We start from the raw sequence: 13794 nt of genomic DNA on the forward strand, positions 1-13794 counted from the left end.
CAGTCAGTTCCAGGATGTGTTCTCTTCCCAACCCGGGCAGACCAACGTGATCCAGCATAACATCAAGACCCCCCCAGGAGTCATCGTCAGGCAACGGCCCTACCGCGTCCCGGAAGCTCGTCGGCAGGCTATTGAGGATGAGATCCAACAAATGCTAAAGTTGGGGGTAATTGAACCATCCCGGAGTCCGTGGTCCAGCCCCATTGAGATGGTCCCAAAGCCGGATGGCACCCTCCGCTTTTGTAATGACTTCCGCCGCCTGAACGAAGTCTCCGAATTCGACGGGTACCCCATGCCTCGGGTCGACGAGCTGCTGGACCGCCTCGGAAGGGCCCGGTACATCAGCACCCTAGACCTCACCAAGGGCTATTGGCAGGTACCCCTATCTGAAACGGCTAAGCCGAAGACTGCTTTCTCAACCCCCAGTGGCCACTGGCAGTACCGGACCCTTCCCTTTGGCCTGCACGGGGCCCCCGCAACATTCCAGAGAATGATGGACATCATCCTGCGGCCCCACCAGGCGTACGCAGCCGCCTACCTAGATGACGTGGTGATCCACTCCGAGGCATGGGAGGAACATCTGGATCGTCTGCGGAGGGTGCTCTCGGAGCTCCGGCGGGCTGGACTCACCGCCAACCCCCGCAAATGCCACCTAGCCCTCTCCGAGGCCAAGTACCTGGGCTTCCAAGTCGGCCGAGGCCTCATATGGCCGCAGGAAAAGAAAGTAGAGGCCATCCACTCTGCCCCGAGACCCCGGACGAAGACCCAGGTACGAGCCTTCTTGGGGTTGGCGGGGTATTACCGATGTTTTATCCCCAACTTCTCCTCTTTAGCCGCCCCCCTGACAGACCTGACCAGGAAGGGGCAGCCGGAGAAAGTATGCTGGACCCCATCGCTTGAGGAGGCCTTTGCCCAAGTCAAAGCAGCGCTGACGTCCTCGCCCGTACTCCGTGCTCCAGACTTCAGCGGCCCCTTCCTGCTGCAGACGGATGCCTCCGACACAGGACTGGGAGCCGTCCTGTCCCAAATCCAGGAAGGTGAGGAGCATCCGATCATTTACATCAGCAGGAAGCTGTCCCCGGCCGAGAGGAAGTACGCCACCGTGGAGAAAGAAGCCCTGGCCATCAAGTGGGCAGTCCTGGAGCTCCGGTACTACCTCCTAGGCCGCAAGTTTACCCTGGTCACAGACCACACGCCCCTACAGTGGATGGCCCGCGCCAAAGACACCAACGCCAGGGTGACCCGCTGGTTCCTAGCGCTCCAGGACTTCCACTTTGAGGTACAACATCGGGCCGGGGCTGCCAACGCGAACGCCGATGGCCTCTCACGGATCTGGACAGCGTATGCAGGTCTGTCAGGGGTCATTCTCCACCCTCCCCTTACATCACCCCTGCTGTCTCCTTTTGTTCAAAGGACCAGAGCGACGCTTAGGGGGGGGGAATGTGACGAGCATCCTCGGAAGAATCAGCGTCGCCCTGGTAACCAACACAAAACACCTGCACCTCCTCATCGCCGGCTGATCGGTCACAGCTGCTCCCAATCAGCCCACAGCCACATAAGCAGCACAGACTGAGCAGATGGGGAGACTGAGGTCTTGAGCCGACAAAACGCTGGTCTAACCTTTGTTTCTCTGTTCTCCCCAGAAAGCAGCGAGTGACCGACAGCCCACCCCTTTGGAGCACGTCTGGGTCACCCACTTTTGGTTGGATTGAGCACTGAAGAGCACTTAAAGCACCAGCCACCACGCACCGGATTCCCTTCCTTCACCAGTTTGATTTCACTGTAAATAAATCTACCCTCCGGGGCCACTTTTCACGAAGCCTGCCTTGTCGAGTGGTTCTTCACCCCGTGACAATATATACAGGTATAATGAAGTGGCAGTGGATTTCAGAATCCCCCCCTTCAGTTCTTAATGGAAGCTGCTTGCAATACTCGCAAGCAGCCCCCTCGAGGGCTGCCTGGGCATGCTGCGCTCCCAAACAGATCACTCAAAGAGAGTGTGTATCCCCACCCCACATGTAGCGTGGGCAGGGATGAACACAACCCTTGGAACTGTTCACTCGCCATTATATCTCCTTTTTTTTCTTTTTTTGTTAATATATATATATATATATATATATATACATATACATATATATATATATATATATATACATATATATATATATATATATATGGACTGCAAATGGTAAATGGACCGATTTATATAGCGCTTTTATCCAAAGCGCTTTACATTTTTGCCTCACATTCACCCATTCATACACCGACGGCGATGTCAGCCATGTAAGGCGCCATCCAGCTCGTCGGGAGCAGCTGGGGTTAGGTGTCTTGCTCATGGACACCTCGACACTTGGTCAGGTGAAACCGGGGATTAAACCACCAACCTTCTGGTTTGTAGACAACCTACATGAACCACTGAGCCACTGCCGCCCATATATATATATATATATATATATATATATATATATATATATATATATATATATATATATATATATATATATATATATATATATATATATATATATATATATATATATATATATATATATATGTGTGTGTATATATATATATATATGTGTGTGTATATATCAATATTTAACAAAGGTGGAAAAATTCTCTCTCATAGACAGACAAAAACACCAAATAGACAGACAGGTTTACACAGTTCGCTTACTGAAGGCACAGAAGCTAGTTTCTGTTTGTGTTCGCGGATGCTTTATAGTTTCCGGTCGATGACGTCACCACGTCGATGACGTTCGATCTCCTGAATGGACTGGTTCTACACGCGCTTCACGACGCAATCACACAGAGGCGTTCTCACAGCGTTTCGATGCAGCTCGAGTTCCCAGATAGGGAACTCTGCTATTTTTCATATAGCTGAAGTAAACCCATGTACAGGAGAATAGAATTGCCATTTTGGCTACAGTGTAATTTACAATTGCATTAACCATGAAAATGTTTTCATCACAGCAGGATTCAGTCACTCTGACTTTTGCACTTTATTATGCTCTTTAACACAAACATTGGTGGGGGGAGATGTTGAGCCAACCACACCTCACTCACATTCTCATGCTGGCTGCCAGTTCAACAGGACCAAATTTGCATCACAATTGTAAACCCTCCTCATCATGTTTGGGCATGATACACATAGCCACAGCTAAATGCATTCACATAGATTTGATCTTTACACACAAAGTCAAATCTACATCTGCCTCATAAAAATTCTTAACATTTAGATTGTATTATAACTGTGAATTTCTTCCAGTTATTGTTTGTTTTGTTTTTCTTTAGATTTACTAATTCAGTTAGTTATTATTTGTCTCACCAAGTTAAAAATCAAAATTTACGTTAGTATTTCTCATTCTTACCTATTTTAACAATGCATTTGATTTGAAACATTTCTGGAACAAATTTGATTATTATATTTTGTCCATTTGACTTGCAACAATGTTTTTGATTTTGAACTTATTTGATTATTTGAATTTTGTCCATTTGACTCGGAACAATGTTTTAGGACATCCATTCAATTGAATCTCTGTATTTGGTTACACTGAATACTTTGTTGATACGCTTCATGAAAAAAGGGTTTAAAACCAGCAATGATTGTTGTTTTGTTATAATGCAAATTATTTTTAATGTTTCCAGAAACAATGTAAGAGCTTGTGAGATCTTCTTTTATTCTCAACCTTGACCACTTTATTAAGTATATTGATTTAAGGGCTTATTGCCAGAGACCATTTTAATCTGACCACATCAAACTTCTGACCAATGACAAATGCCATGTATGCTTTTGCTCTTTGTGGTGGTGCTATATGTTCTTTTAATCACAGGATCCCTGCTGGACAAGTTTACATCCTGTGTCCTCAGGAAGAGGGACAAGCGTTTGCTCTAACCTTCAATGACTGTTCTCTCGAGGTGTGAGGTATTCAATGGACGTTTTGCATATCAAAGAATGATGCAACACCATTTGATGGAGCCTTCCCATGCAAGACTGCAATGAGAACAAAGACCGAACTGGCAAACTGCTTTTGCAACATTTCTGGATGACAAGTCTGAAGATGACATCTACACACAACTGGAAGAATGTCTTTGTGTTCTGTGTCACCTCTGGGCGCATTTTATGAACTTGGCCAAAGGTGCCATGGGAGGACTAAAAGAATCCAAAATAATCAAAGATATTTGATATTTTAATTAGAACAAAGACATTCGTTTTACTGTGTTCCGCCCCCCTCTCTCTTATCAGTGGGGCTGTTTGGGATTCCTAAAGACAAAGAGATGTTGAGGGCCTGTAGGCCAAATGTGTGCCACACCTGTAGTACAATGGGGGATGTTTGGTCTGATTGGTCAGTTTGAATGTCTCAGGGTTTCAGTCACATGGTCAAGGGATGGATGAAAGAAGATTGCAACTGACGTTGCTCGGGGGTCTTTTTCTTCTTTTTCTTCTTTTTTTTCTTTCTGGCTGTCGCTTCTAGGGGCCTTCTTTGGCTCTTCTCTTTGCTCTCTCTCTCTCTCTCTCTCTCTCTCTCTCTCTCTCTCTCTCTCTCTCTCTCTCTCTCTCTCTCTCTCTCTATCTCTCAGGTAACATTCTACACATGCTGGGTACGATTAATGGTATAAGTTTTTATCATCTCATTCATCTATTATGTAACTATTTTAAGTGTAACCATAACCGGATTTTGTCATTAAATTCTTTCAATTATAAAGGATTTGCTAACTAGTTTTGGTTTGGTATTGACTTTGAAGTGCTACCTATTGCAATACAATATAGTCACATTAAAGCAACGCTCTCCCACATATTTTGCTATTGTAACTGCACTTATTTCCGTCGTTGGTATAAGTTGCAGTGGGTGGTTATAGACAAGAAATGTACAGTTTTCTACCATCACGCTGATAACGTTTCTTTAGTCGTTCGGCAACCCTGCAAACAGAACCACTGTAGGCGATCCACCCATACATTGTCTGCATCACATTCCCACTTTCTGCATCACATTCCCACTTTCATCTATTTAACCCCTAGCAGTTGATGGTCGCACCGGCGCGACAGCCTCAATTTTTTTCTTTTAAGTGCCAAAGAGACTTAAATAACTCTGTCAATTTTTATAATTCAGGCAGGTGTTAGACATCATTATAACCTGTTACATTTCTACTTTTATTTGTGTACAAAAAAAACATGTTGTGCTTTTTGCTAAAAGAAAACAAACACGATGCGCGATCTGCAGCCTCTCAATGACTTTCATTCAGATGGTCTTCAGATAATGAACTGTAACTTATACTGTATGTGATTACTATAGTGAATACTCACAAACATGAGACGCGTCTACAAAAACGATGAAATGGCAGATTTGAAATAATGTAAATCAAATCAAAAACAAATATCCTGTGTTTATGCAATCTGTTAGAAAAGACAGAGATATCAGTCGTTCTCGAGCCTGTTCATTAGGGTTAATGGGCATGCCCATGGAGCGTGCGTTCTTTTAAAATTTAAATACTACAAGATCCATGAGAGCAGAGTCATGCACACATCAACTCAAATAAACAAATCAAGATTCGTGAATGTACTTAACATCACTTTGTGACATAGTGAGGAATAATCCTGGAATAATTTACCTCAGAAGAAAAGCTGTTTATTTCTAAGAGTAACTGCCAGCCCATTGTGAGATAAGTTTATTCTGTTAGTGTCTGTGAATATTAAACCGCAAAAGACTATTTAAATATGAATCCTGATGCAACATAAAATATTATAGAGGTTATCCTTTGGACGGGAACACATAACTGGGTTTATGCTGACAGCTAGTGGTTGCCCACTGTTGGGTCCCGGCCTTAGCTGGCAATACCCGAGGGTGGGCTCATGCCCTAGCACGACGAGACGCTGTTTCTGCTGCGCGGTCCCTTCAGGACAGGGACCGGCAGGCCTACAGCATGGTTTACCTACCAGGCAGGCTTAAGGGCTCCCCTCACTGAGGGTCGTCTGCGAGCCTACGGCCGCCTGAGCCTGATCAGATGGTCAGGCCCCCCTCTGGGCCTCCCGGTTAGATCAGCCCCGTAGGCCTGTCCGGCCTCCTGAGCACCCCTGTAATATATGTGTTCAGTAGATCCTAGGATCGACCTGAAGAGACTCCCCTCGCTGGCAAGGGTTAGAAAGCACTATGCTGAGTACTGCTCTCCAGGATTCCCGTCTCTGAGTTCCGGTTTGAGGAAGACACTGCCAGTTTGCAGTCCCTCAGTCTGGATGCTCATGAGTAAGCAAAAGTCCGGAGGCTCTGTTTCTAAACAGACAGGGTTGGCCAAGCCGGGGTGTCCCACATAAGTGATGCTAGGTCAGGCCTCCCTGGTGGCATTCAGTGAAGGGTTTCCCGAACAGTGGCCGGCTGGGGCGCCCTCGGGCCCCCTAGCCACATTCCCTTAAAGGGACCCCTTCTGTTGAAGTAGTTGGTCCCAGGCCTTTGAGCAGCTGAGGGTAAGAGACCTCAGATAAAATTAATAAGGTCCTCTCTTAGGCATATAGCTTGGGCTATGACCATAGGGAATTATATCATTGACAGCCTAGTGTGACCAGAGGGGGAGTGGTTCAGACTTTTCTTTCGAACTCTTGTCCAGATAGTTGTCACTGCTAGTAAGGGACATGCACTCCCCTCAGCATGGCGGCGTGGGTATATCGTTCCCCGTAGCGTCAGCTGACGCAGCTCGAGTTCCCTTTCGAAAGGGAACCTCCCCGGTTACGACTGTAACCTTAGTTCCCTGAGAACAGGGAACGAGACGCTGCGTCAGGTTGCCATGCTTCAAGGTGCGCCTGCCCACAGTCCCTTCAAACGAAGCGGATAGCGTCATGTTTGCACAGAGACCCGGACTTCCTGGTCGCATGGTGATGACGTCACAAGCTGCCAACAGTCAGCAAGATTGTGATTTGATAGCGATTTCAGACACCTGTCACGCTGAAGGCGTTCCCCGTAGCGTCAGCTGACGCAGCGTCTCGTTCCCTGTTCTCAGGGAACTAAGGTGAGAGTCGTAACCGGGAACGTTATTATTCCTGACATAACAATCCGACCAACATGGATTCAGCAAGTGGTGAGTGGAGGAACGTTTTTGCTACTATAATGTCCGTATGGATCAACAGGAGGAACAGCTTTTGGCCACAGGTCGTACAGTGCAAGCCTTGGTGGCACAGGTGTCAGAGGTACCTGCTAGAGACATATTGGATTACTCCCTTATCGATGATTTCATTCGACAGGTAGCTGCTCATTGGAACGCCAGAAGGCATCCCTAGGGGAGGGGTACTGTCACGGTTCACAGGTCAGTGGATTTTTCTGTTTGTTTTGTTGATCAGTTGTTGCACGTGTCCCGAAGATCTGGGCAACTAAAGATAGCTCATTAGCGATCAGTCGCAGCTCATCAGTGCTGCTATTTAATATCTCTGTGTTTTTTCGTTCTGTGTCGGATACTCTGCCCTGTTCCTGTTGTCAATGTTGCTAGTTTGTCTTTTTTTTTTTTTTTTTTTTTTTTTTTTTTAAGTGTGAATGACACAAGTCTGATGTCCCCAAAGAACTGTACAGCATTGCCTAATGGTCTGACTAGTAGAGCCACTCTTAGACGCCACATTGTTTTAAACGCTGTTGTTAGTCACAGCTGGGGCATTTGGCCCCTCACTTCACCTGCACACATTTTTTTTTTTTTTTGATTGTATGCATTCATTCAGCCATGATCATATCCTAAATAGTTTGAGCATTTGATTTTGTTATATTTAGTTGTGACTATACCCCATTAAGTTTGTAACTTTTGAACAACACGTGTACCTGTTTTTTGCGGATCTTGATGGCTTGGCTGGGATCATTCTTACAGTAAAAGTAGACACTGTTGATAGGGTTTTTCTCCTTCTTCCCATAATCCATGTGAATGACCTAAAGAACAAATGAGGATAGTTATCAAAACCCTGTCAGTGCAGTTTGACATGCTGTTCTACACTCTTTTTAAACAGCACTTCACTAAATCATTAACAGAATCAAAAACAGAGTGCAACCAACATAGTCCATTCCACAAACAAATAAAATAATCATGACTCAAAAAAAGACAAGAACTATTACTTAGGCTACTTACTATTACTATTATTACAGTACACAAGTAGCCTGACAAGCCAAACCCACATCAAGATGTTTGGTCTGGAAACTCACCATTGACTGCTCAATCCGATGGGCGGGATAAACGGTTGTCTTTCAAACTCCCTCTGCACGCGATAGAATAGTGCAACCAACCAGAGCAACTATCTAATTATCATTTAGGATAAATCAAATTATCACACAGATTCACATGTTAAGCTTATAATAATGATTTATAATTTGAGCCGTCAGGTGGGATTTGGAAGGAAATGTCAGTTTAAGGTCACTTGTCAATAAGTGGTTATGTAAGTTCAGCAAACAGAGAAGATCAGAATGTTAGAGCGTGAGGTGAAAGTGTGTAATCTAATGAGCAACATTATCAACACAATGTCAAACATCAGATTAAAATTTGATGGTAAAACCAATAAAATCTTGTTCAGAAAAGAGCTTACAAGCAAACAGGAAAAGAGCCTGAAATAAAGCTTGTATCAACTTTGGACTTGATTTTCAGAAATGGCGAAAACTCTGAGACTTTAAAGGATTTAAAGACAGATATCTAGCAATCATTTTTTTCTTAGTTTTGACATCATTAAACTGATAATATGATGGCCAGTAAGCACAGGTACACTGATACACCTCAAGCCATCACATTAATTCACAATGAAGAACCGAGTCGAAGCCAAAATCAATGTTTTCCACAAGTGACTTACAGTATTGTTCAAAATAATAGCAGTACAATGTGACTAACCAGAATAATCAAGGTTTTTCGTATATTTTTTTATTGCTACATGGCAAACAAGTTACCAGTAGGTTCAGTAGATTCTCAGAAAACAAATGAGACCCAGCATTATTGATATGCACGCTCTTAAGGCTGCGCAATTGGGCAATTAGTTGAATTAGTTGAAAGGGGTGTGTTCAAAAAAATAGCAGTGTGGCATTCAATCACTGAGGTCATCAATTTTGTGAAGAAACAGGTGTGAATCAGGTGGCCCCTATTTAAGGATGAAGCCAACACTTGTTGAAAATGCATTTGAAAGCTGAGGAAAATGGGTCGTTCAAGACATTGTTCAGAAGAACAGCGTACTTTGATTAAAAAGTTGATTAGAGAGGGGAAAACCTATAAAGAGGTGCAAAAAATGATAGGCTGTTCAGCTAAAATGATCTCCAATGCCTTAAAATGGAGAGCAAAACCAGAGAGACGTGGAAGAAAACGGAAGACAACCATCAAAATGGATAGAAGAATAACCAGAATGGCAAAGGCTCAGCCAATGATCACCTCCAGGGTGATCAAAGACAGTCTGGAGTTACCTGTAAGTACTGTGACAGTTAGAAGACGTCTGTGTGAAGCTAATCTATTCTCAAGAATCCCCCGCAAAGTCCCTCTGTTAAAAAAAGGCATGTGCAGAAGAGGTTACAATTTGCCAAAGAACACATCAACTGGCCTAAAGAGAAATGGAGGAACATTTTGTGGACTGATGAGAGTAAAATTGTTCTTTTTGGGTCCAAGGGCCTCAGGCAGTTTGTGAGACTACCCCCAAACTCTGAATTCAAGCCACAGTACACAGTGAAGACAGTGAAGCATGGAGGTGCAAGCATCATGATATGGGCATGTTTCTCCTACTATGGTGTTGGGCCTATTTATCGCATACCAGGGATCATGGATCAGTTTGCATATGTTAAAATACTTGAAGAGGTCATGTTGCCCTATGTTGAAGAGGACATGCCCTTGAAATGGTTGTTTCAACAAGACAATGACCCAAAACACACTAGTAAACGGGCAAAGTCTTGGTTCCAAACCAACACAATTAATGTTATGGAGTGGCCAGCCCAATCTCCAGACCGTAATCCAATTGAGAACTTGTGGGGTGATATCAAAAATGCTGTTTCTGAAGCAAAACCAAGAAATGTGAATGAATTGTGGAATGTTGATAAAGAATCATGGAGTGGAATAACAGCTGAGAGGTGCCACAAGTTGGTTGACTCCATGCCACACAGATGTCAAGCAGTTTTAAAAAACTGTGGTCATACAACTAAATATTAGTTTAGTGATTCACAGGATTGCTAAATCCCAGAAAAAAAAATGTTTGTACAATATAGTTTTGAGTTTGTACAGTCAAAGGTAGACACTGCTATTTTTTTGAACACACCCCTTTCAACTAATTGCCCAATTGCACAGCCTTAAGAGCGTGCATATCATGAATGCTGGGTCTTGTTTGTTTTCTGACAATCTACTGAACCTACTGGTAACTTGTTTGCCACGTAGCAATAAAAATATACTAAAAACCTTGATTATTCTGGTTAGTCACATTGTACTGCTATTATTTTGAACAAGACTGTACATCTCTACAATACAAGGACTTAAATCAGCATATTTACAGACTGGTTGGCTTTGTTCACAAAAACGAAAGAAAATGACATGAACAAGCATGCACTTCTCAACGGGTATTAAAACATGTCTTAACTAACTCAAACTGAACGTTCCCTTCCCCTTTAAAACATTTTAGTGTCATTTTAAAACAATCTGTTACCTCACAGAACTAGGTAAAGAAGCACAAACAAAATGAGAAAAACAATGAGTAGTTCCCACGTACACTGACTACAAAGTCCTCCGCTATCAGGTTGCCGTCTGTGCTGCTGGGCTTGGATCGGGCCACTTGCTTTGCCAAGTCAAGCAGCTTCTCCTGCAAGAGATCACAGACAAATCACTCACTTCACACACACAATTCACACTTTGCTCTTTTGTCATCAGCTGGTTCTACAAGCTTTCTGTAGAGACAAAATTTGTATTTTCCCTTGACCTTTCTCCTGCAGAAGCCATAAAGGTCATGAAACCCTAAAACAGAGTTAAAGGATGGTCCCCCAATGACATTGCTAAATCCATAAGACTTTTGTTCATCTTTGTCCATATTCTCTCATCATTTGTTTCCATCCACTAAAAGTCCAAACAACAAAAACTTTCATGTGTCACAAAAGAAAAATAATCAAGCGGTTTAATCAAAGTCTTTTGAAGAGACACAGTCGATTTATATGACGAACAGATTTAATGCCAGCTGAACTGTGCTTGCTTTAACTGAACTGTTTTTTCTTGTGCATCAAGCGTGTGATATGAGTTACATTAGTGAACCTTCAATGGCTAGACAAAAGAGATAAGAGAACATTAATCATTTCATATGTGTTTCAAAGAGAAGATGAACAGAGCTGCCCAGGGCTGCGTTTAACATGGTAAGCCTAAAAAGATTATAGAGCATTTGCCATCAATGGTCTATGATAGCTCAATTTGGCTCACAATACTTTTGAGAAATGCAGCCCTGGGCAATGGATCTCAGCATGCTTTGCTAAGGGACTGCATTAAGAAAGCTTATTTAGGGATGTTCAGCTATGTTGGATGTGTAGAGGAGTTTCTGTTATTGAATGTTGAATTACCATTGTGATGAAGAGTAGCACTGTCAATTGCGATTTTCACTTTGATGCAAAATAATGTGTATAATAACCCCCAAATCACAATTTCACATTGAATCAAAATTCGCTAATCAGCAAGGAGCAGTTGTGGATGGGTTGAATATGTCCATCCTGAGCTTTATTGGAAATTGTGCACATCACTGTTTTCTCCAGAACGACTGTACAACCAAATCTAATTTTGTTGCAATATTGTCCTGTTTGACACTGTGAAACTGCTTTGACACAATCGTGATTGTAAAAGCGCTTTATAAATAAAGTTGATTGATTGATTGATTTTTGGATCATGTTTAAACTTTTCATGTCATGTGATGTGATCATGTCATGTGCTTCCCTAGTCTCATTTATTATGTTCACATTGGTTGGTTTAGTTATGTGTCATATTCTGATTAGTTCTTTTGAACCGTGCATTCTTTTGAGTTAAATCTGATGTGGTCCATGCGAAAGCACAGTGACCATTTCAACTCAACATCAACTCAAATAAACACATCAACACTTTACATAATTTTTAGATGTGGTGAGGAATAATCCTGGAATAATTTACCTCATAAAAAGCTGTTTATTTCTAAGAGCAACGGATTCCGCCACTGATCTATTTCTAATTTTGTTGCAATATTATCCTGTTTGACACTGTGAAGCTGCTTTGACACAATCGTGATTGTAAAAGCGGTATATAAATAAAGTTGATTGATTGATTGATAGATATTTCAGTTAAAGGACAACTCCGGTGAGAAATGAACCTAGGGGTAATTAACAGATGGTTACACAGTAGATCGTTCTCTGGGATGCATTTTCATGGAAATCGAATGTAAAGAGTTTTATCTTTAAAAACAGATTAGCTTATAACACTAGTCTATGGGGCACCGGGTAGTGAAATTAAATCGCTAGTTAATACCACTAACAAGGCTAAAAATAGCCTCACACTAACACAGTAGCATACTGAGGGTCCCTACATGCAAACCGAAGCATTGAGAACTTTGTAAGTGTACAAACAGTTTAATAAGAAGATACTTTATAAACATAGTGCCTTACGCGTTCACGGACAGGCACCATCTTGGAAAACAGTCTCGACTCATCGAGTCACGAATGCTGTGCTAAGTGATGAACTGTGACTTGGAATATCATATGGTCCATTGTTTCCGGAAGAAAGCAATGAACGCGACAGAGAAAATAAATAAATAAAAATAAAAATGTCCATGTTATTACATTTCACAAACTTAATTCCTATCGACCAGCTCACTTAGAACAGCACTTGTGGATCGATGAGTTGAGACTGTTTTCCAAGATGGCGCCTGTCAGTGAACGCGAAAGGCACTATGTTTATAAAGTATCTTCTTATTAAACTGTTTGTACACTTACAAAGTTCTCAATACAAATAGATTTAATAGCTAAAAGACATAAGCTCTCCCAAAAATAAATGTTTTAAGTCCTTTTTTTAAAAGTCTCAAGAGCTTGAGGTGCCCTCAGATGGTCGGGTAGGGCATTCCAAATCCGAGGAGCGGCAGAACAGAAAGCCCGATCACCCATAGTGCTGAGCTTAGTCTTGGGAAGAGGAAGGAGGTTTGAATTTGTTGAAGAAAGTGATTGAGCTGTAGTTGAAGGTATGAGTAGTTCTTTCAGATAGGAGGGGGCATTTCTGTAGATGCACTGGTGGGTTAGAAGGGAGACCTTATATTCAATCCTGGTGGAAACAGGAAGCCAGTGAAATGAATGGAGAATGGGTGTGATGTGATGTGATCGAATTTTCAAACTCTCAACAGATCCTTGCTGCACTATTCTGAACACACTGCAGTCTCTGCAAGCTTTAGTTAGGAAACCCGATGAGAAGTGCATTACAGTAATCCAGTCTGGAGGAGACAAAGGCACGGACCAGCTTTTTAGCATCTGCTACGGTTAGTGTTGGACGGAGTTTAGCAATATTTCTGAGATGGTAGAAAGATGTCTTGCAGAGGTTTTTGATATGGGCTTTGAAGCTGGGTTGGGGGTCAAATCTTACACCAAGATTGGTGACAGTTGTGGAGAGGGGAATGTCCTGACCAGAGATAGTTATACCCGTTATGGAGGAAGACTGTGTTTGATGTGGTGTGCCAACAAGAATTGCCTCAGTTTTAGAGCTGGTTAACTGAAGGAAGTTGGGCTTCATCCACACAAGTCATAGATGTTGTTGGTGAAATTGCAGAGGTGTGTTTCTGATTTCATGTACAGTTGTGTGTCATTGGCATAGCAGTGAAATGAGACTCAATAG

At 42.6% G+C, this 13794-nt stretch overlaps 1 protein-coding gene across 1 annotated transcript in view; it reads right to left on the reverse strand.

Moving 5' to 3' along the window:
• samhd1 (SAM domain and HD domain 1) overlaps window positions 1-13794 on the reverse strand; it is a 69807-nt gene that overhangs the window by 19068 nt on the left and 36945 nt on the right. Inside the window, exons 7-8 of the mRNA XM_067446986.1 lie at window positions 10685-10774; window positions 7794-7898 (exon numbers count right to left, since the gene is read on the reverse strand). Coding sequence (XP_067303087.1) covers window positions 7794-7898; window positions 10685-10774 — 195 coding nt within the window. The remainder of the gene's footprint in view (window positions 1-7793; window positions 7899-10684; window positions 10775-13794) is intronic.

Source organism: Pseudorasbora parva, chromosome 6 (assembly GCF_024679245.1).
Source record: "Pseudorasbora parva isolate DD20220531a chromosome 6, ASM2467924v1, whole genome shotgun sequence".
NCBI classification, from domain to species: domain Eukaryota; kingdom Metazoa; phylum Chordata; class Actinopteri; order Cypriniformes; family Gobionidae; genus Pseudorasbora; species Pseudorasbora parva.